The following is a 22,311-nucleotide window of genomic DNA, read 5'->3' on the forward strand; positions in this document are numbered from 1 at the left end:
CGTTTCCAGCATTTTTCCTGATCAGTATCAGAGCAGCTCTGAGGATCAACGTAGCTCAGTGTTTTCTCACGCCCTCCGTATGAGGAAGTATCCATGTTGTTCTAAGGTTCTTTTGTTTCTCTGAAGTAACCATGGAGCAGGCCCGGTGTTGTGACAGGAGAGGCGAGGAATGCACTAACAGGAGAGAGTGTTTACATCAATCCATCTACAAAGACACAGAATGAGAGCATGGTGGCCAGATTTAAGACAGACAAAATCCCTTTCAGTTGAGACGGTGGCCAGGTCAGATCCATTGATTTGCTATGACTGGTGTCATAGCATCGATTATTTTCTGTACCAGCATCAGCCAGTCTCAGAGACTTATGAAACTCACAGGGAAATGTGTGACTGACTATAATACATGCGATTGACAGTAATAGAACACCCACCCATTCATGCTGTGGCGGTAATGACTGTGGCTCTAATTAGAACATTCAACAGCAAGACGGATAGAAACCCGTCTGTCAAATAGAGGCACTATGAATGATAAGATGCCAAACAATGCATCAACTTCATGGTAACATTGGGCTTTGTCTGTACTGGCCACCACTGGTCCAAAGAAAATATGTTGGAATGTACTATGTCCACTAGGTGGTAGAATAAGCCTTCATCACCCAACCTATTCAAAGTCGTGATATGTAACCATGAAGCTTAACTTGTGAAGGTTATCACATTATGAATGCTACATTCATGCTCAAAACACATCAATTCAACCAAAGCAGGGCAGGATAGTTTATTTTTAAATAACTATTTACATGACAGCTCTTTATAAATCAAATGTGTTTTCTTACATGACCCACAATATTTCTAAAAGAAAATGTTTCAAAATGAAGGGCAATGTGATGAATAAATCATTGATACCAGAAAATGTATGACTCACAACCCTTTTTGATGGCTGAGCAACTGTCCCTTGGTTTGCTGTGATAATCACCTTTGACATGGATGGTGTTTTCAACTCCCTCAAAAAACAAATAACCCTGAGCTTTTAAACCCTTTCAATGACATTTATATGAATCATATTACGTGATTTACTTTTAACTCTTAATGTCTTATCAATGAGGTCCTAAATGTGAATAAAACTTCCTGCCAATAGAAGAAATGGTCAATTATTAAAAATTGTGATTTCAGGGGGGGGGCCTTCAAATAAGGGCAGTTTGGATGAGAATATTTGAGGGAGTCTACAGTACGATCAGTCTGTCAGTGAAATCTAACAGTCAGGTTGAGTTTTATGATTCATGGCAGGCACAAACATACACAGGCAGAAACGAGCGAATGCTCACTTCACTGCCTTTACCAATTCACTTATATCACAGCTCACATTTAACATTTCTGCAGTTAGATATATTTCTGAGGCAACTTGGGTAAAGAGCCTTGACTAGAAGCACTACAGAAAAATGCCCCATACAGAAATCCAACCATTATTACCTCAGTTTTTCTTCCTGTTAGTCCATGCAACTTACTGCCTAAGGAGTATAACTATCCCAAATAGGACTCTCCATTTTAATAATGGACATGATTAGGACACATGGCAACAAGACTGAGAACAATCATGAAGTGAAGAAATTGGTGAGTGAAAACTTCACTCAACAGAATCAAACCACCACATTTTGATAAATTCTGTGAGAGTGACCTTAACAATAATGTACTCTGTATCACATAATGGAACGTCAGGTGGCCAACGCATCCCTTCATTAAAAGTAAAGTGATGATGAACATGGAAGTGTGTAAGAACAACCCCTTGTGTACACATGACAACTCATCTTAATATTAGCAACTTCTAACAGTTTTTAAGATGCTCAACATGAATGAAAAGCATTATTAGAACAGGACAACATTGTTTTAGAACCGTTTGAGTAAAATTAAGTGGATCTTCAAAAACTATGAATTGTGAAATGCTCTGTTTTCTATTGATGTCAAGCTTAATGCATGTTTTCTCTTTAATACTGCCAATAAAAACTTGTTTCTTATTTAAAAAACATAAATAAAAATATTATTTGTCTCAAAATACTATGCAGGGATTAAAGGGAGATTTTAAATCTTTTAAACAACACCTTGTTGTTTTCAACCTGAGATTAAAAACCAAGATTTCCCCTCAGAAGAGTCAGTAGAGTAGTCTTTGATGAGTCTAAACGTTCAGTCTAAAAGAGCCACAATGTGCTTGTGACAGGATGTCCACGACAAGATTGGTTGGTGAGGAGTCGCTGGGCCTCAACAAAAATCCACCTTGATGCGATTGGTTACACCAAATTAGGACTTGGTTGGTCTGAACGAGTTCCACTGACAAAGTTATAAACCAGGAACTGCGAGGTGCCACAGTAGTGTGTAGCAAAGAGCTTCCCGTCGGGCGTGGGGTCGGAGAAAGCGATCTCCTCCTTGCTCAAGTAGGAGCCGTAGATGAAGTTGTTCCTGTGGGAGGCCAATGAGAGAAGAAAACGACATATTTCAATTATATATACACCCCTTGACTTTCTCAAAACAAAATTGTGTTACAGCCTACATTTTAAATGGATTCATTTCAAATTGCGTCACTGGCCTATACACAATACTCCATAATGTCAAAGTGGAATTATATGTTTTTAATATTTTTTTTTAATTACTAAAAAGTGTAAAGCTGTAATGTCTCGAGTCAATAAGTATTCAACCCCTTTGTTATGGCAAGCCTAAATCAGTTGGGAGAAAACATTTGCTTAACAAGTCACATAAGTTGCATGGACTCACTGAGTGCAATAATAGCGTTCAACACAATTTTTCAAATGACTACCTTATCTCTGTACCCCACACATGCAATTATCTGTAAGGTCCCTCAGTCGAGCAGTGAATTTTAAAAACTGATTAAACCAAAAGACCAAGGAGGTTTTCCAATGTCTCGCAAAGAAGAGAGCCTATTGGTAGATGGGTAAAAATAAAAGCTGACACTGAATATCCCTTTGAGCATGGTGAAGTTATTACTTACACTGGATAGTGTATCAATACACCCAGTCACTACAAAGATACAAGCGTCCTTCCTAACTCAGTTGCCGGAGAAGAAAACCGCTCAGGGATTTCACCATGAGACCAATGGTGACTTTAAAACAGTTACAGAGTTTAATGGCTGTGATAGGAGAAAACTGAAGATAGATCAACATTGCTGTAGTTACTCCACAATACTAACCGAAATGACAGAGTGAAAAGGAAGCATGTACAGAATAAAAAATATTCCAAAAACATGCATCTTGTTTGCATTAAGGCACATAAGTAAAAATTCAAAAATGTGGCAAAGAAGTTAACTGTCCTGAATACAAAGCGTTATGTTTGGGGCAAATCCAACAACATCGCTGAGTACCACCCTACATATTTTTCCAGGCACAGTGGTGGCTTCATCATGTTATGGGTATGCTTGTTGTCGGCAAGGACTAGGGAGTTTGTTAAGCTGAAAATAAACAGAATAGAGCTAAGCAAAGGCAAAAACCTTGTTCAGTCTGCAGGACAATAACCTAAAACAATTTGACAGAGGTTAAAGCATTTTTAAAAGAATGTGCAAATATTGTACAACCCAGGTACAACCCAGGTATGCAAAGCTCTTAGAGACATACCCAAAACTCACAACTCAAGCTGATTCTAATTTGTATTGACTCAGGGGTGTGAATACTTATGTTAATGAGATATTTTGTTTTCACCTTGTCATTATGGGGGTATTGTGTGAAAGAAAGAAAATCTGTCTAACAGGAAAATGTGGAATAAGTCAAGGGGTATGAATACTTTCTGAAGGCACTGATAGATATATATATATATATATGTAGATAGTACATACATACATACATACATACCACACATATCTGAGATTTTAAACAGTTGGAAACAGAAGGGGAGATGCAAGTGGGAGTACAGTAGAAAGGGTGAACATGGGGATTGGACCAGTCTCTGGTGGGTAGCAGTATATACACTGAGTGTACAAAACATTAAGGACATCTGCTCTTTCCATGACAGACTGACCAGGTGAAAGCTTTGATCCCTTATTGATGTCACTTGTTAAAGCCACTTCAATACGTGTAGATGAAGGGGAGGAAGCAGGTTAAATAACGATTTTTAAGCCTTGAGACATGGATTGTGTATGTGAGCCATTCAGAGGGTGAATGGGTAAGACAAAAGTTGTACAGTGCTTTCGGAAAGTATTCAGACCCCTTGGCTTTTTCCACATTTTGTTACATTACAGCCTTATTCTAAAATTGATTCAGTTGTTTTTTCTTCTCATCAATCGACACACAATACCCCATAGTGACAAAGCAAAAACAGGTTTTTAGACATTTTTGCAAATGTATTAAAAATAAACTGAAATATATTTACACAAGTATTCAGACCCTTTAAATCTTTTTTGGCAGTGATTACAGCCTCAAGTCTTCTTGTGTATGACGCTACAAGCTTGGCACACCTGTATTTGGAGAGTTTCTCCCATTCATCTCTGCATATCCTCTCAAGCCCTGTCAGGTTGGATGGGGAGCATCACTGTACAGCTATTCTTAGGTCTCTCCAGAGATGTTTGATCGGGTTTAGGTCCGGGCTCTGGCTGGGCCACTCATGGAAATTCAGAGACTTGTCCCAAATCCACTCCTGCGTTGTCTTGGCTGTGTGCTTAGGGGATTGTCCTTTTGGAAGGTGAACCTTCGCCCCAGTCTGAGGTCCTGAGCGCTCTGGAGTAGGTTTTCATTGGCAATTTTACTGAGGAGTGGCTTCCGTCTGACCACTCCACCATAAAGGCCTGATTGGTGGAGTGCTGCAGAGATGGTTGTCCTTCTGGAAGGTTCTCCCATCTCCACAGAGGAACTCTGGAGCTCTTTCAGAGTTGGTCACCTCTCTGACCAAGGCCCTTCTCCCCCAATTGCTCTAGGAAGAGACTTGGTGCATCCATTTAAGAATGATGGAGGCCACTGTGTTCTTGGGGATCTTCAATGCTGCAGACATTTTTTGGTACCCTTCCCCAGATCTGTGCCTCGACACAATCCTGCCTCGGGGGACCACAGACAATTCCTTCGACCTCATGGCTTGGTTTTTGCTCAGACATGCACTGTCAACTGTGGGACCTTCTATAGACAGGTGTGTGCCTTTCCAAATCATGTCCTATCAATTGAATTCACCACAGGTAGACTCCAAATCAAGTTGTAGAAACATCTCAAGGATGATAAATGAAAACAGGATGCACCTGAGCTAAATGTCGAGGCTCATCGCAAAGGGTCTGAATACTTATGTAAATTAAGGTATCTTTAAAAAAATATATATAAATTAGCAAACATTTCTAAAAATCTATTTTTGCTTTGTCATGATGTGGCATTGTGTGTAGATTGATGAGGGAAAAAATGAATGTAATACATTTTAGAATAAGTCTGTAATATATCAAAATGTGGAAAAAGTCGAGGGGTCTGAATACTTTCCGAATGCACTGTGTGTGCCTTTGAACGGGGCTTGCTAGTAAGTGCCAGGTGCACCGGTTTGTTACAAGATCTCCAACGCTGCTGGGTTTTTCACACAACATTTTCCCAAATGGTCCACCACCCAAAGGACATCCAGCCAACTTGGCACAACTGCGGGAAGCATTGGAGTCAACATGGGCCAGCATCCCTATGGAACCTTGTAGTCCATGACCTGACGAATTGAAGCTGTTCTGAGGGCAAAAGGGAGTGCAACTCAATATGAGGAATGTGTTCCTATGTTTTGTACACTCAGTGTATGTGACTGAATCGGGGGGCATTAAGGCGTCAGCATGCTTCCGTCAGGCTGGCACCTAGCTGAATTTACTCCTTTAAAATAACTTTGCTTGAAAAATGTGGAACAAAAGTGGCAATAGTACTGTTTGTCCATTTTGGGACGCCGCAGCCATTATTCACTTCTTCAAAATAGTCAGAATTAGCTCAAGAAATCTGTCATTCATTTTGACATTTTTGCAGAGGAGCTCTTATATGTCAAATTGCGTGACTAACTAAGATGATTGGTGCAGTATTCTCCATGACAAATTGTTCATGAAAATGAGTCGTCTCTTGTTGAATGACAAAGACTATTGAAGAACACCTAGTCTTGACCAATCACCAACAAAGGCCGACTTCGGCTTTGCCTTGAGAATTTTTTTGTGCACGAACAGCAAAAGAAACAAACAAAATGCCACAAAATACGCAAACACTCTTCCGAACTGTTTCGGAAGCATGCGGACTTTACCCCCTCCCCACGGAGCAAATTATGTTGATTTTTCTACCCCCTTCGATTCATGCCCAAGTAAGACTGACGGACTGACCTGAGACACTCGATCATGCGTGAGGCCATGCCCCTCCGTCTCATCATGCTGAAGACCCAGATGCGACTGATGCCACATAGGGCTGGCTCTGGGTTGGTGGAACAGCACCAGGCTCTCTGACGCTCAAACATCACCTTCTCTCCCTCTGAGCCCTCGGGCACCGCTTCCTCAATGACCCTGTAGCCCTGCACACGCACATACAATCATCGTCACAATAAAGTCTCTTGACTTTGCATCTCAACCACCCTCCCAACAAACACACACATTCACCCTCCCAACAAACACACACATTCCCAGCCTTAACCCACACAGTCTTTCTCACCTCCTGAATGTGCTCAGCGATAAGGCAACCAGCTACCTTCTTGTCATTGGAGATAAACAGGAAGGTTTTAGTCTGGGAGGGACACTTGGTCTCAACCTGCTGGAAGCCCAGGTCATTGTCCACCATCTCTCTAATCTCCTCAACCTGACAAACCACCAATAAACAGGCTGTGTAAGACTTCTTTGCAGGGTCGTATTCATTAGTGCACACCGTAGCAATACCTTTTGCAACAGATAACCAGTGTTTCTTATCCCTCACTGTTACGGTCAGTTTTCATTCTGTTTGATGGCTAGTGAATATGACCCTGGACTACAGGACAATTAAACTGTAGTGATGTACAGAGGTTATTGGCACCCTTGATAAATATGAGCAAAAAAATTCTGTATAAAATAAAATACTGTATATTGTATAAAATAAGCAATACAAACACATATTGTAGGCTAAAAAAAGATCTAATAATAATAATAATAATAATAAGACAATATTATTTTACATTACTACAACTGCTCAGAGAAATACATTTTGTTTAACCCATTACACTCACAGCACCCGTCATCCCATATACGGGTTGAAAATGGCAGATTTTGTGGATATAAAGTAACATGCTATACATGGCGTCAGAGCTCAGGTTCTCCGCTTCACAACGCTGGGTTTTGACTGACAGAAGTTAAACTTGAGCACTGTGCATGACAAGATGCCAAGATGTGTTGTCTAAGTGAGGGAAATCCTGTAAATCAAGATTGGTCTGTGTTCTGAAAGATGAGGTGTTGAGGATTATAATAATAGATACCGCTTTATTGGTCATACAAGCGAACCACCCACCCATGAGTTAAAATGTGCACTTCACATTTCGATATTTGAAAACTCGTAATTTACAGTATCAACGTTTCATAATCGGTATGTTGGATCCACAGTTACAAAGTGTTCAAAGCCGTGGATAGTAGGGGTGCCGAGGGTGCTGCGGCACCCCCTGATAGATAAACGGCATTGGCACTTGGATCGGAACCGGTGCTATGAAAATAAGGCTCTTTGGCCACGCACACCAGTGGTGGGTTTGGCGTTGAAAGCATATGCAGAAAAGTACCTAATATCTACAGTAAAATATGGTGGTGGATCTTTGATGTTATGGGGCTATTTTGCTTCCACTGGTCCTGGGGCCGTTGAAGCTAGGGGGCACTATTTTTATTTTTGGAAAAATAACGTTCCCAAAGTAAACTGCCTATTTCTCAGGACCAGATGCCAGAATATGCATATAATTGACAGCTTAGGATAGAAAACTCTAAAGTTTCCAAAACTGTAAAAATATTGTCTGTGAGTATAACAGAACTGATATTGCAGGCGAAATCCGGAGAAAAATCCAATCAGGAAGTGACCCGTCTTTCTATGCATCCCTATTGCCCATTGAAAGGGATATCAACCAGATTCCTTTTTCTGTGGCTTCCCTAAGGTGTCTACAGCCTTTAGTTTCAGGCCTTTATTTTGAAGAATGAGCGTAATTGCATTGCGTAAGTGGTCAGTTGTTGGCTCTGTGATTTTTGCGCTAAATAGAGAGGTAGCCATTTTTCCTCCCAGTCCTAGTGAAAAGCCAACTGTCCCGGTTGATATATTATCGAATAGATATTTGAAAAACACCTTGAGGATTGATTATAAAAAACGTTTGCCATGTTTCTGTCGATATTATGGATATAATTTGGAATTCTTGTCTGCGTTGTCGGGACCGCTATTTTCGGTGGATTCCTAGGCATAACGCATCAAACTAACGGAGGTATTTGGATATAAAAAAAAATATCTTTATGGAACATTTGCTGTCTAACTGGGAGTCTCGTGAGTGAAAACATCCGAAGCTCAAAAGGTAAACGATTAATTTGATTGCTTTTCTGATTTTCGGGACCAAGTTACCTGCCGCTAGGTGTACATATTGTTTCGCTAGTATATCGATAAAAACTTACAAACACTTGTATTGTTTTCGCTGTAAAGCATAATTTCAAAATCTGAGACAACAGGGTGATTAACAAAAGGCTAAGCTGTGTTTCGTTATATTTCACTTGTGATTTCATGAATATGAATATTTTCTAGCAAGATTATTTGACCGTTGCACTATGCTATTTAGCGTAGTTGATGACAATTATCCCGGATCCGGGGGGGTGGTTCCAAAAGGTTAAGGTCAACGGCATCATGAACTTTACCTAGTACCAGGTAATTTTAGCCAAAAACCTGGTTGCCTCTGCCAGGAGGAGGAATCTTGGCCGCAAGTGGATTTTCCAGTAAGACAATAAGCACTGATCAAAATCCACAAAGAAACAGTTAACTTACCACAAAAATCTACATTTTGCAATGGCCATCTCAGTCTACGGACTTGAACCCCATTGAAAACCTGTGGTTTGAATTGAAGAGGGCAGTCCATAAGCACAGACAAAGGATATCAAGGATCTGGAAAGATTCTATATGGAGGAATGGTCTAAGATCCACAAGTTGTTCCCAATCTCAAAAAACATTTTAGAAAAAGGCTTTGTCGTTATCCTCGCAAGGGGAGGGTGCTAGAGTACTGAAAAACAGGGGTGCCAATCAATGTTCCCTTTAAGCTCCCCTGGGACTGCCTTGCAGAAGAAATATCAGCCCACGCAAAGCAGCACAAGATTGAACTTCAATTTTCTAGAGTTTTCCCTGTTAGTTAACAGTATCAACGTTTCCCTTCACTGTGGGAATTGTGATCGAATCAACGGAATATTAGCCACTTTCAATGCAACATCCCAAAACAAAAACCATGCAATAGATTTTGTTGTGGGCAGAACGCATCCGAGAAGGATTCTATTGCATTGACAGGCCAGACTCAGGCCCGTACCCTACACAGACTATGTGCGCCATAACCAATTAGAGCTACAGTAGGCCTTTATGCAAATATACCTTTGCCATTCACTTTGAACTGGACTGTGTTTACAGCATGAGCGGTCGTGAGTAGATGCACTTGTTTTGAGATCAAAGCGAGAGCTACATGTACAAATGTGCACACGTCGCTACAGTACATTTGTTCATATCCTTTGCTAGTTAGTTATTAGCCCAGTTATAAACTATTTGCAGTCAGCAATGGGGGAGTGATTGCTTCCTACAAGGGCACAAAATGGGTGCATTTCTTTGAAAAGTGAGTCAGATAAATAGTTTTTTTTTTAGAGGGGCAGTGTTGTATTTTGAAAAAAATACTTGAATAAGCTAACTAGACAATAGGGAGAGGGTATCATCATTTTCCTGATTCTCTGATAATGGTATGGGAATAATGATGCATTTTATTTTGTAAAGTGTTTGTTTTTATTACTTGTTAAACAAAACCTCTTTCTTTCTCTGTGCAATTGTATTAATGTAAAATAATGTAATTGTCCAATTTCCTGCAATTTCCTATTTGTATTATTTATTTTATAGTATTTTTTGCTTATCGTTATCAAGGGTGACAATAATTATGGACCCCACTGTATATCAGGGGTTTACAAAGTCTAGACACATGTAGTAGTGTGTATCAGGGGGATTTAAAGTACAGTAGTTTAGATTAATAATGCCCTTTTTTTTATATCGTATTACAGTCAATGTTTTTACCATATGTGATAATATGTACATTTGGAGCCTGAAGCACACATACCTTCTTCAGTGCATATTTGGGGTCATCTGGAAGGACAAGAATGATCTTGCCATCGGGGTACTCCCCCAAAATCCTCTCCTTCTTCCACCCCTGTGGACGGTATGACAAATCAGTGGTTTATAGGTTGAGAGATGTGTGTGCCTGTGAGAGATGTTTGAGTCAGAGGGGACGAGTTGGCACACATAGTCTGCGTCCCAAACGGCTCCCCATTTCCTATATACAGTAGTGCGTTACTTTTGACCAGAGTCCTATGGGACGCATTCATGCTGTGGGATACAGCTCATTCTCACCACATATCTGACAGCACTGGTGAACTGGTTGTGGAAGAGCAAATGCTGGGATTCATCCTCTGGGTTGGCAGCGGAATACAGCATCCCACACACACTGCAGGTTACTGGGCCAAAGTGCTTCTGCCCTGCATCCTAGGAAGTGACACGCACAGACTCTAGGTCAGTTCTGACTTACGTTAAAATAGATTATATCTAAATGTAGGAACTTACTAGCCTGAGTGCCAGTCTGTGCAATCATGCCAACTCCTTGTCATGCCAAACCTTTGGCCTGACAATGACAGCAAGTAAGAGCACAAACAGATCTGGGACCAAGCTAGGAACATGCATAGTCTTTGAATAACACCACTGTGTTACAAAAGAGAACTCAAAGTACAGTAATACAGTGGGCACTATTCGGCGAAGGACTGAAACACTCACAATAATGGCTTGATTTCCGTCTTTGTCGGTCTCCTTTAGTTTCTTGATTTCTTTCTGCAGACATTCGTCAGAGAGGGGACTGCTATTACCTGCTGATTGAACCACCCCACTGCCATGGAAACACAGACATTGTTCGGATTGCTCCGGAAAATTGTTTTTGTGCAGAAAACTATTTGGTCATTGTAATTTGAGTGTAAATTCTTACGAGTCAACGGCATTCTCTGTTGTTGTCTTGTCCTCTGGGGATGCGGGTTTAATCTCAGTAACTGATAAGTAAGAGACATTCTATAAGAAGCATGTTACACAATGTATGATAACACTGTTCAAACGGTCATTTGGATGTTATCAAACATGAGAATACCAGCAGGCTTTTCTTCACACTGCTCTTTGTCAACAGAATCTCTTGGGGGCTCTTCAGAGGGAGGGGAGGACACTGGTGCTATGGAATCCTGTGGAAAGACAAGAGGTTAAGGGGGATACATTTTGGCGACCAATTAATTTTTACCATAAAAATGGCTGGATGATGATCCACACGGCTTCTAATGCGTCACTGAAGTGCCCTGTACAGTTATTGAATGGGATTTTAATATAATTTCTAAAACAAACCTACCATTCTTACATGCTAATAAAGAAATAACAGTTCCAAGGATGTTACCTCATCTTCGCCAGTTTTGGCCGTAGGTGGTGCTTCTGCTTTCTGCTCCGTTTTGGGGGAAGATATAGGTACCACCGCTGCCTTCTGTACACTGGGTCTAGGCATGTCTGCCTTGCGTACGGTAGGTACTACTGCATTCTGTACAGTAAGTTTGCAGTCCTGTGGAAGGAGGGGAGATAAAGACAGTTACAGTACCACACAAGACAATATTTAACAAATGATAAGGATGTGTTTAAGAGCGTTGCTAGGGCTACACTCTAGCAGGTCGTGGGTTCAAATCCAACAGGGACACACAAAAAAATGCATGGTCGCTTTCAATGTCTGATAGCATAAAAAACAAGTAAAATATCAACCAAGAAAGTTACCTCAAGTAGCATAACAACCAAGAAAGTTATTTCAAGTAGGATAGTTCTATAGTTGCCAATGTGCCCTAATAGCAACCTAAGCATACAGCTACTGCAAATGTGTACATAGTTATTTTTTTAGGTGTTTATAAATTGTTGATTTTTAAAATCAGCTCTTTTGTTTTTGATAAGAGTATTTCTTGCATATATATCTGGTGTTTTTAAACTACAGATTAGCAGATTAACACTTTTTTTGTCATGGCTAGCAAGCTAAAGTGCATCTGGACATAGTACCAGCTTTTTTTTGTTTCACCTGGCTGCCAATTCCAAAATCCTCAAACCAGAAGTGGACGGTTGGGTATGGGGGCTAGCAACCCCATCCCGTAAAACATTTTGAAGTACAGAAACAGCAACAAATGACAGTCCTACAACTGGATGAAAAGATCCCCCAGACTTGTATGACTGCCATCAGTTTAAGCCTACGGAAAACTGCTGAGTGAAGATGGGAGCACTGAACACCAAATACAAACTGCACGTTGGCTTATGGAATGTTCAAATAAAGTTGGACTCCGGAAAAGCTGGCACAGGTTACCAACGAAGTGAGGAGATACAAGCTACAGATCCTGGGAGTGAGTGAAGCCAGGTGGACTAGCTCTGGTTCCACGAGAACCAGCACTGGAGAACCAGTACGACACTCTGGGTGGGAGGACGGACAACATTGTGAAGGTGTCGCCATCATCCTACAAAAAGGTGTAGAGAAAACTAATGGAAAGGAAACCAACGGCAAGCTGAGAAGCTCACTGAGGGACATCAAGGTGCGAAAGGGAGCAGATGTGGCCAGCGGCCACCATCTTCTGACTGCCGACATCGATCTAAAGCTGAAACGTTCAAGACCACTGACAAAAAGGGACAAGATTTGACGTTGGCATGCTGAGGTACCAAAACGTCAAGAAAACCTTCATAATGCAAGTTCGCAACAAGTATCAAACACAGAAGAAAAAGATGAGGCGGCGACTGAGGAAAATAGACAGGAAGTGGGGGGAAAGTGGTTAGAGCTTACAGTGAAAGCAGCAGGAAAACCATAGGACACAGAAGGCAACGCGAGGAATGGATCACCCCAGAAACATGGGAAGTGTTTCCAAATCAAAAGGCTAAAAGTAGAATTGGAGGAGCAGTACAGAAAAGTCTACACAAGCCAAAAGGCCAGTAAGAAGAAACAAAAGGGCCTACCTGAAAAAGCATCCGCAAGCAACCAGCGAGGAAAATCACTAACCTAATCTGTGGCAGAAAATTCAAGTCAAATACTCAAATCAAAAAGGCAAGCAAGGCAATCTCCTGACGACGGAAAATGAACAGCAGGCAAAATGGACAGAACATTTCAGAGGTCTCAACAGAGAACCCCAGGTGGATCCAATTACCACACAACACCTGAAGCTGCTCTAGAAGATCTAAACATAAACACCAACCCACCAACCAAAGAAGAAATAATCACCATCATCAAGTCACTAAATGAGAAAGCTACAGTTCCTGATAACCTCAATGCCGAGCTGTTCAAAATCGATCCAGTAGTGGCTGCAAACATCCTTTCACTTTTCACTGATATCTGGTTGAAGGGAAAGATACCTTCAGATTGGACCCAGGGGGGGTCAGCATACGGGTACCAAAGGGCACTCTATTCGATTGCAACAACTGGAGGGGCAACGCACCTTTATCTCTTCCCAGCGAGACCTTTTGCAAAATGATCGTACAACGGATGTCTTCAGCTGTAGACAAAGTGCTTAGGAACAAACAAGGGAGGGAGGAAGGAGCCCTACAGGCCAGATCTTTGCCCTCAGAAACATCATTGAGCAATGTAGTGAGTGGCAACAAACTCAACAATTTTATTGACTTCCAGAAGGCCTATGGAAGATCTTACGAACTTATGGAATCCCCACCCATGTTGTTAAACATCATAAAACAGTTCTACAGCAACTTTCTCATCCTCTGTGGTAACGAGCAACATGAGCTTTGTTGTGAAGCGGAGTTCGTCAAGGTTGTGTGAGGTCAGCCGTACTCTTCAACCTGACAATAGATTGGGTCATGTGGCGAACCACAGAAGATCAGGCAAGAGGAATATAACTGTACTCTATATCATCTACTGCCTCTTTATGTAATACATGTATCACTAGCCACTTTAACTATGCCACTTTGTTTACATACTCATCTCATATGTATATACTGTACTCAATACCATCTACTGTATCTTGCCTATGCCGCTCTGTACCATCACTCATTCATATATCTTTATGTACATATTCATTATCCCCTTACACTTGTGTCTATAAGGTAGTAGTTTTGGAATTGTTAGCTAGATTACTTGTTGGTTATTACTGCATTGTCGGAACTAGAAGCACAAGCATTTCGCTACACTCGCATTAACTGCTAACCATGTGTATGTGACAAATAAAATTTGATTTGATTTAATGGACCTGGTATTCTACTCTAGAAAGACCTTGACTTCACAGATGACCTGGCCCTTTTATCACACACACACACGAGAAAACTGTCCAGCCGTTTGGCCAGCAAGTCAGCCTGGTTATCAACTGCAGCAAGACAAAGGTCATGTCCATCAACACAGCAAAATCAGTCAAAATCAAGGAACAGGACCTGGAGTTAAGCTACAGTTTTAGTTACCTTGGGAGCCAGCAAAGACATCTGCACCAGAATCAATAAAGCAATCTTTATGAAGTTCAATAACGTCTGGAAATCCGGACAACACAAATACAAAACTCTAAATATTGCAGAGCTGTGTACTGGCAACTCTCCTTTATGGTTCAGATTGCTGGAAAATGACAGAAGCAGATCTGAAAAAACAATCTACCTTCCACACAACTTCATGAACATCTTCTGGCCAAACACAATAGCAAACACCAACCTCCTTATATAAACGAAGCAGGAAGCAATAGCTGCCGTACTCAAGAGACACCGCTGGAGTACATGAGAAAGAGTACAGACTCTATCCCAAGAATAGCAGTCCATTGGACTCCAGAGGACAGATGTAAGAGGGGGAGGCCACAACATGGAGGAGAACAATCGAGACTGAGCTTCAACAACATCAGCAGAGCTGGGGCACAGTGGAGAAGGCGGCTAGAGACAGACAGAAATGGAGTGCCTTTGTTACAGCCCTATGCGCCAGCCGGAGCTATGGGGATGAGTGAGTGAGAGTGAGTGGCTGCCAATTATTGATCTTCTTAGAACATCATTTGAGGAGTCGCCTGAAGTGTGAGAGGAATGGGAGATCTAGTAATACATCTCAGGCAGAAGACTCGTAATGAGGACGACTGGCTATTATACTGAACTGTGTGTGATGAGCTTTATTGTTCCCAGAGCATCACCTAAGTGGTTATAAGAGTCAGGCTGGTACCCAGTTTTTCCCTATACAAGATCATCAGCAGACTCCATCCTCTACCATCCTCTGAACAGCTCTCTCCGCTCAAGCTATTAAAGTATCCCTCCTCTCCATCTTTGAAGGATGCAGCTTTCAAAGACTTGGCCTCTATTGGTTGACCCGTCATGATATATTGCTTGTATGTATGAAAAGCGCTATAGAAATGTAAATAATACATTTGTATTATCACAACTAAGAAACTTACCTCATGTTTACCATTTTTGGACATAGGGGTTGGTATCTCTACGGCCTTCTGTACAGTTGGTACTGTATTCTGCACGGTAGGTCCTACTGTTTTCTGTGTGATATGTCCTGTTTTCGGCGTGGTAGGTCCTACTGTTTTCAGGGCAGTAGGTCCTACTGTTTTCTGACCCCTGTTTTCTGGCTTCTGCACGGTAGGTTTTGAGTCCTGTGGAAGGAGAAATTAAGAGGGTAAGAATTAATTTCAATACCATTTTTGACCCCAAAACTCATCCTTGCATTTTATAATTTTAGATCAATGTTTAAGAAACTAACTTCATGTTTGCCATTTTCGGACACTGGTGTAGATCTCCCTGCTTCCCTCTGAATGGTGGTAGGTGTAGGTCTCCCTGCTTCCCTCTGAATGGTGGTAGGTGTAGGTCTCCCTGCTTCCCTCTGAATGGTGGCAGGTGTAGGTCTCCCTGCTTCCCTCTGAATGGTGGTAGGTGTAGGTCTCCCTGCTGCCCTCTGAATGGTGGTAGGTGTAGGTCTCCCTGCTTCCCTCTGAATGGTGGTAGGTGTAGGTCTCCCTGCTTCCCTCTGAATGGTGGTAGGTGTAGGTCTCCCTGCTTCCCTCTGAATGGTGGCAGGTGTAGGTCTCCCTGCTTCCCTCTGAATGGTGGTAGGTGTAGGTCTCCCTGCTTCCCTCTGAATGGTGGTAGGTGTAGGTCTCCCTGCTGCCCTCTGAATGGTGGTAGGTGTAGGTCTCCCTGCTTCCCTCTGAATGGTGGTAGGTGTAGGTCTCCCTGCTGCCCTCTGAATGGTGGTAGGTGTAGGTCTCCCTGCTTCCCTCTGAATGGTGGTAGGTATCACTGCTGCCCTCTGAATGGTGGTAAGTGTCACTGCTGCCCTCTGAATGGTGGTAAGTGTCACTGCTGCCCTCTGAATGGTACTAGGTGTCGGTCTCACTGCTGCCCTCTGAACGGCTGTAGGTTTAACTGTTGCCCTCTGAATAGTAGTAGCTGTAGGTCTCACTGCTGCCTTCTGCACTGTGGGTTTCGGCTCGTCATCACATTCAAAGTCATCAAAGGAGTACTTGGGCCTGGATTTGTAAGGCTTATACTCCACCACAGGCTTGGCCTTCTGAGCTTTCAGCCCGTTGGGCATCGGCGGGGGTTCTGCTGGAAGCGTCCTCTTTCTCAGGGTGGGTCCCTTACTGGGGGTCACTTTGGGGGGCTCAACTTTTGGGGGCTCAACTTTTGGGGGCTCAACTTTTGGGGTCACTTCTTGACTGGTTGGGGAGAGTGCAGCTACTGTGGGTGCTGCTGGACTGGATGAGGGGGGTGGGGGGGTGGTCAATTGGACAGGTGCTGCTGCTGGAGGGGAAGGTTTAGTCTCAGTCTCTGGAATCATCTTCTGATCGGACTTGAGCTTCTTCACCATGGTCCAGGACATATTCTTCTCCCGCTGCAGTTCCACCTGCCGCAGCCTCTGGAACCTGGTAAGCTTCTTCTTCTCGTGGATTTTGAGGGGTACCGTCACTTGGCTGATGAAGAAACGCCTCTGAGGTGGCTCTGGAGCTGGGGGCTTGGCTGGAGCAGGCTCCTCAGTGGAGGGTTCTACTGCTGGAGACGGTTCCTCGGGCCGGGCAGGAGTAGGAGGTATCGGAACAGTCTCAGCCTGTGTGACAGGCGGTGTGCATTCTGGCTCCTTGCTGGGTTCAGCCTTAACTGTTACAACCTGCTCCTCCTCCTCCTTCGTCTTTATTAACATTGTGTCAGTGGCGATATCATCTGCTATTTCTTCACATAGGGCCAGGAGGTTGAGCTGCCTGCTCGCTTTTTTGGAGGCAGCTGCCTTTTGCTCAGCGAGCGCTGCTAGTCGGGCTTTGGTCCGGGCCTGAGGGTTCATCTGCTGTTTCTTGGGTTTTTCCAAGCTACCCTGTGTTTTTTTAGTAGCTTCCTTCTTCCCACTATTTGTGCTGTCTTGGTTAGAGGAACTTGTGCCTTTCTTTTCAATACCATCTTCACTTTTATCCACACTGCACTCTTCTTCAGACCCTTTGGTTAGCTCAAGTGTCTTCTCTGGCCTCTCAGAATTGTCTATGATTTCCAGATCACTATCCACCTCATCTCCATTCTCTCCCACCACCTCCACAACACAGTGGCCGATCTCCATATCCTCGACAATAATCGGAGTCTCCAGGTCTAAAGTACACTCAATGCTCTCCGTTACACCAAAGTCACAGTCTTTTTTAGTGATTTCTAAAGAATCCTCTACTCCCAGAAACTCTTTGACATTTGAGCGCATCGTATGAGACAGGGGATGTTTGCAAAGACTGGACTCCTTTAGAGCACTGAAAAGCACCTCTAAGGGTGGAGACTTTATTTTAGCACCCAACTTTGTTCCTAAACTTTCCCTAAGTTCATCTGTAGGGGTGGTCATGGAATCTTCCTGGACTTCCTGTCTCTCACTGCTCTGCAGCACCTGTTCTGAGACAGAGACAATGTCTGAAGTCTCCTCAGAGGATAGTTCTACAGGTGGAGCAGAATTTACTTCGATATCAAGCTTGGCGTCTACACTCTCACTTACTTGATCTGCATGGGTTGGCGTGGAATCTCCCTGCATCTCAGTGCTCTGTGTCACATGTTCAGGTGAAAGTTCTGAACACTTGGTCTCTACACTCTCACTAACTTCAAATGTATGGGTCTCCTCAGAGGATGCTTCTAAAGGTAGAAGGGACATTATTTCTGCATCAAGCGTGCCATCTAAAAGTTCACGTACTTCATCTGTTGGGGTGGTCATGGAATCTTCTTGCACCTTCTCTATTTCAATGTATATCTGATTCACCTGTTCAGGATTCACCTGTTCAGGGACAGGGTCTGAAGCCTCCTCTGAATATACTTCTATAGATGGAGGAGGCTTTATATTTGCATCAAGCTTGGTGTCTACACTCTCACTAGGGGTGGTCATGGAATCCTCGGTAACTTCATATGTAGGGGTGGTCATGGAATCCTCGGTAACTTCATATGTAGGGGTGGTCATGGAATCCTCGGTAACTTCATATGTAGGGGTGGTCATGGGATCCTCCTGCATCTGCCTCGTCTCACTGCTCTCCTTCACCTGTTCAGGGACAGGGTCTGAAGCCTTCTCTGAAGATGCTTGAGTTTTCATCTTCACATCTATTGACTCTGTGACTCCCGTCCTGTCATTTCCCTCACTTTCACATTCAGAATCACTACTGCTACTATATGCTACTAAGCCGATGGCTGGAGGAGACAATATTTTTGCACCGACCTTAGTCTCTAAATGTTCATTAACTTTATCTGTATGGGTGGTCATGGAATTTTCCTGCATATCCTGTGTCTCAGTGCTCTGTTTTAGTAGTTCAGGTATGGGGTCTGCAGACTTTTTATATGCATCCATCTTGCTTGCTACACTCTCACTAACTTGATATGTAGGGATGGTCACGGAATCATTCTGCTCCTCATGTTTCACTCTACTCTGGTTCACCTGCTTATGGATGGGGTCTGAAGCTTTCTCAGGGGAAGCTGGAGGATACATTTGTAAGTCAGGCTTGGTGTTGACACTCTCACTAAATTCATCTGTTGGGGTGGTCATGGAATTATTCTGGTTCACCTGCTTATGGATGGGGTCTGAAGCTTTCTCAGGGGATGCTGGAGGAGACATTTTTAAGTCAGGCTTGGTGTTGACACTCTCACTAAATTCATCTGTTGGGGTGGTCATGGAATTATTCTGGTTCACCTGCTTATGGATGGGGTCTGAAGCTTTCTCTGGGGATGCTGGAGGAGACATTTTTAAGTCAGGCTTGGTGTTGACACTCTCACTAAATTCATCTGTTGGGGTGGTCATGGAATTATTCTGGTTCACCTGCTTATGGATGGGGTCTGAAGCTTTCTCAGGGGATGCTGGAGGAGACATTTTTATGTCAGGCTTGGTGTTGACACTCTCACTAAATTCATCTGTTGGGGTGGTCATTGAATTATTCTGGTTCATCTGCTTATGGATGGGGTCTGAAGCTTTCTCAGGGGATGCTGGAGGAGACATTTTTATGTCAGGCTTGGTGTTGACACTCTCACTAAATTCATCTGTTGGGGTGGTCATGGAATTATTCTGGTTCATCTGCTTATGGATGGGGTCTGAAGCTTTCTCAGGGGATGCTGGAGGAGACATTTTTATGTCAGGCTTGGTGTTGACACTCTCACTAAATTCATCTGTTGGGGTGGTCATGGAATTATTCTGGTTCATCTGCTTATGGATGGGGTCTGAAGCTTTCTCAGGGGATGCTGGAGGAGACATTTTTATGTCAGGCTTGGTGTTGACACTCTCACTAAATTCATCTGTTGGGGTGGTCATGGAATTATTCTGGTTCATCTGCTTATGGATGGGGTCTGAAGCTTTCTCAGGGGATGCTGGAGGAGACATTTTTATGTCAGGCTTGGTGTTGACAATCTCACTAAATTCATCTGTTGGGGTGGTCATGGAATTATCCTGCACCTCATGCGTCTCACTGCTCCGCTTCATCTGTCCAGATTGTTCAGGTAAGGGTTCTGAAGACATTTGAGATTCCATCTTCACATCTCTCTGGGTCTCTGGGCCTCTGGTGGACTCTCTGACTCTTTTCCTTTTATTTTCCTCAACTTCAGAATGACTACCATAAGACGCAGAGGGTATACCATAATTGTGATCCCTCTGCACAGGGTCTGAGAGCAATACTTCTTCATTCAGGTTAGACTGTGACCCTTTACGCTTACCTCGATCCCCATTAGAGTATTTTCTGATGCAATGGGGTTTATGAGTTCTGATAAGCTCCTCATCGGACTCTGTGGAAGCAGTTTTGAAGATCTTGGCTGGTCTTTTTAGGGTTCCTTTAGAGTTGGGATTCTTTGAGGGGGCACTTATGGCTTTCAGCAGCTTGGCGTTCTTTACAGGTGGATTGAACTTGGTCCTAGTCCTGGCCTTTTGAGTTGATTTGGTCTTGGAGGAATGGCGGCTGGACCCTGCAGGTTTATTTCCCTCTTTTAGTTCTGCGGGGGGCTTTTTCTTATTCCTTCTCCGCAAAGGTGCTTCTCTTTGGGGGTTGCTTGACGTTGCAGAGGCTGGTGTCGTTTTGTTGGATGGCATGGCGACTTCATTCTGATCCTCCTTTCTTCTCTTCGCTTGAGGATCCTGAAAAGACTTGTGTCTTTTAGGGGCAGGCATTCTATAAAGAAAAAGGAAGGCAACATATGAATGGTAATAGGCACGTGTTTGTTATCATAGTTATTATTGAACATGTATAACAGTCAATTCCATTGAGGCTACAATAACCACTAAATGGGGTAAGTAAGCTGTATGTCAGTATTAAGTTATTGCTAACTATCAGAGTAAGCCAGCCAATGACAGAGATAGAGCTACCATGCAAATGACCGTTAAATACTTACTCGAAGCATGGGATATATATGGTTATTGTTCAACTATTTTACTGTAGCCTAATAGCTAGTAATATAATTTGCGAGTTACCTAAGTAACAGCACGAAAACGAACTAGCCTGCTGTAATGAGCGCAACAGCTTAATACTGACTGACTGGTTAGACAGTTAGCTATGTTGTTAGCTAGCTGCAACAATGTAACAAGAAAGCTACCTAGCTAGTTACTCCAATAACAAACTCCCATCCATTCACGATGCAGGATAACATTAGCACGCTAGTTGTTGTGGAATCGATTGCAAGCAAACCACTTTGCTTGCAGAAGATAAGACACTTGGGAATTACCGTTAAACGACAGCATAGCGTCGTTGCGAGTTAGCTAGCTCATGTTGGCTAGCTACAAATGCGCAAGAAGCAAAGTAAGATGCAAAACTAAATCACATCTCGTAAATTATTATGATACGTATTACTATAGTAAAACTACAAATGATCACATTCGTCACTAAAACTCACTTTGCTGTTTTGTTTCCCAACAGCAGTTTTTTTTCCTTTTCCTGTGAACCAAAAAAAGTACGGTACTTCCGGAGCCAAAATGCCGGAACTGAGGAGGCGGGGCTATGGTGAGTTGAGCGTTCCAAAATTTGACACATATGATGCACACACTTAAAGTTTGTACTGATAAGATAATAAGCGATAGTTCTTCTTCGATTTGGTTTAACGGCGGTTGGCATCCAATATATGTTGCATCACCGCCACCTACTGGACTGGAGTATAACACCCTTATGCTTTGCTTTGTTTTTTTTTTTATCCTTTAAAAAAAGGATCCTTTTACCTTTTATCCTTTTAATTCCTTCCATCCTTAAATACCCTAACATCTAACCCAACACTCACAAAAAAAAAACACCACCATACTCCACTATTTAAATCTATTTAGTCTGTCCTCAGGCCAATAACGGGCACCACCACTTAACACACCCTGTAACTCTTCTGACATCAAGTCTCGTACACCCAAATACCCCTCTGCAGCGATCACCACAACCTAAATTTTCTGTGACTTACGTTCCATCCCTGCAGTACTTTTGATAACCATTGCTATAAATGCAAAACAATCCAATCTTACTGAAACATATCACTTGTTTGCTTATCCCTCTGTACTGGTATAACTCTCCTACTCACACCACTCCTCTCCGGATCCCACCCCCTTGACCCACCTTCCTCTACTTTCTTCACTGCCTCAGCATACGACAACTTCTGCACTACTGTAACCCTGGAAACCTCAACCTGCCTCTCTCCCACCGGACATTTCCGGCTCCCCAGCCAT

The 22,311-nt window shown here is 42.8% G+C and overlaps 1 protein-coding gene across 5 annotated transcripts; it reads right to left on the minus strand.

Annotated features, from left to right (window-relative positions):
* Positions 1-747: 747 nt before the first annotated feature.
* Positions 748-21,981, minus strand: LOC110535635 (microtubule-associated protein futsch). Of its 5 annotated transcripts, none has more exons than XM_036935366.1 (12): positions 21,504-21,980; positions 15,898-20,785; positions 15,587-15,790; positions 11,611-11,769; positions 11,317-11,404; positions 11,161-11,221; positions 10,956-11,064; positions 10,539-10,670; positions 10,249-10,338; positions 6,657-6,764; positions 6,299-6,483; positions 748-2,445 (listed from the first exon to the last, which is right to left on the minus strand). In XM_036935366.1, exons 1-12 carry the CDS (start codon positions 21,719-21,721, stop codon positions 2,277-2,279), a joined length of 6,411 nt encoding a protein of 2,136 aa, XP_036791261.1. In that variant the 5' UTR covers positions 21,722-21,980; the 3' UTR covers positions 748-2,276. The 5 variants fall into 5 exon arrangements, with proteins under 5 accessions (XP_036791261.1, XP_036791264.1, XP_036791260.1 ...); XM_036935369.1 differs by having other exon boundaries at positions 6,621-6,764; positions 21,336-21,978; XM_036935365.1 differs by having other exon boundaries at positions 6,621-6,764; positions 21,504-21,976.
* Positions 21,982-22,311: the final 330 nt, after the last annotated feature.

The sequence above is a fragment of the Oncorhynchus mykiss genome, chromosome 11, assembly GCF_013265735.2.
Source record: "Oncorhynchus mykiss isolate Arlee chromosome 11, USDA_OmykA_1.1, whole genome shotgun sequence".
In the NCBI taxonomy this organism is placed as follows: domain Eukaryota; kingdom Metazoa; phylum Chordata; class Actinopteri; order Salmoniformes; family Salmonidae; genus Oncorhynchus; species Oncorhynchus mykiss.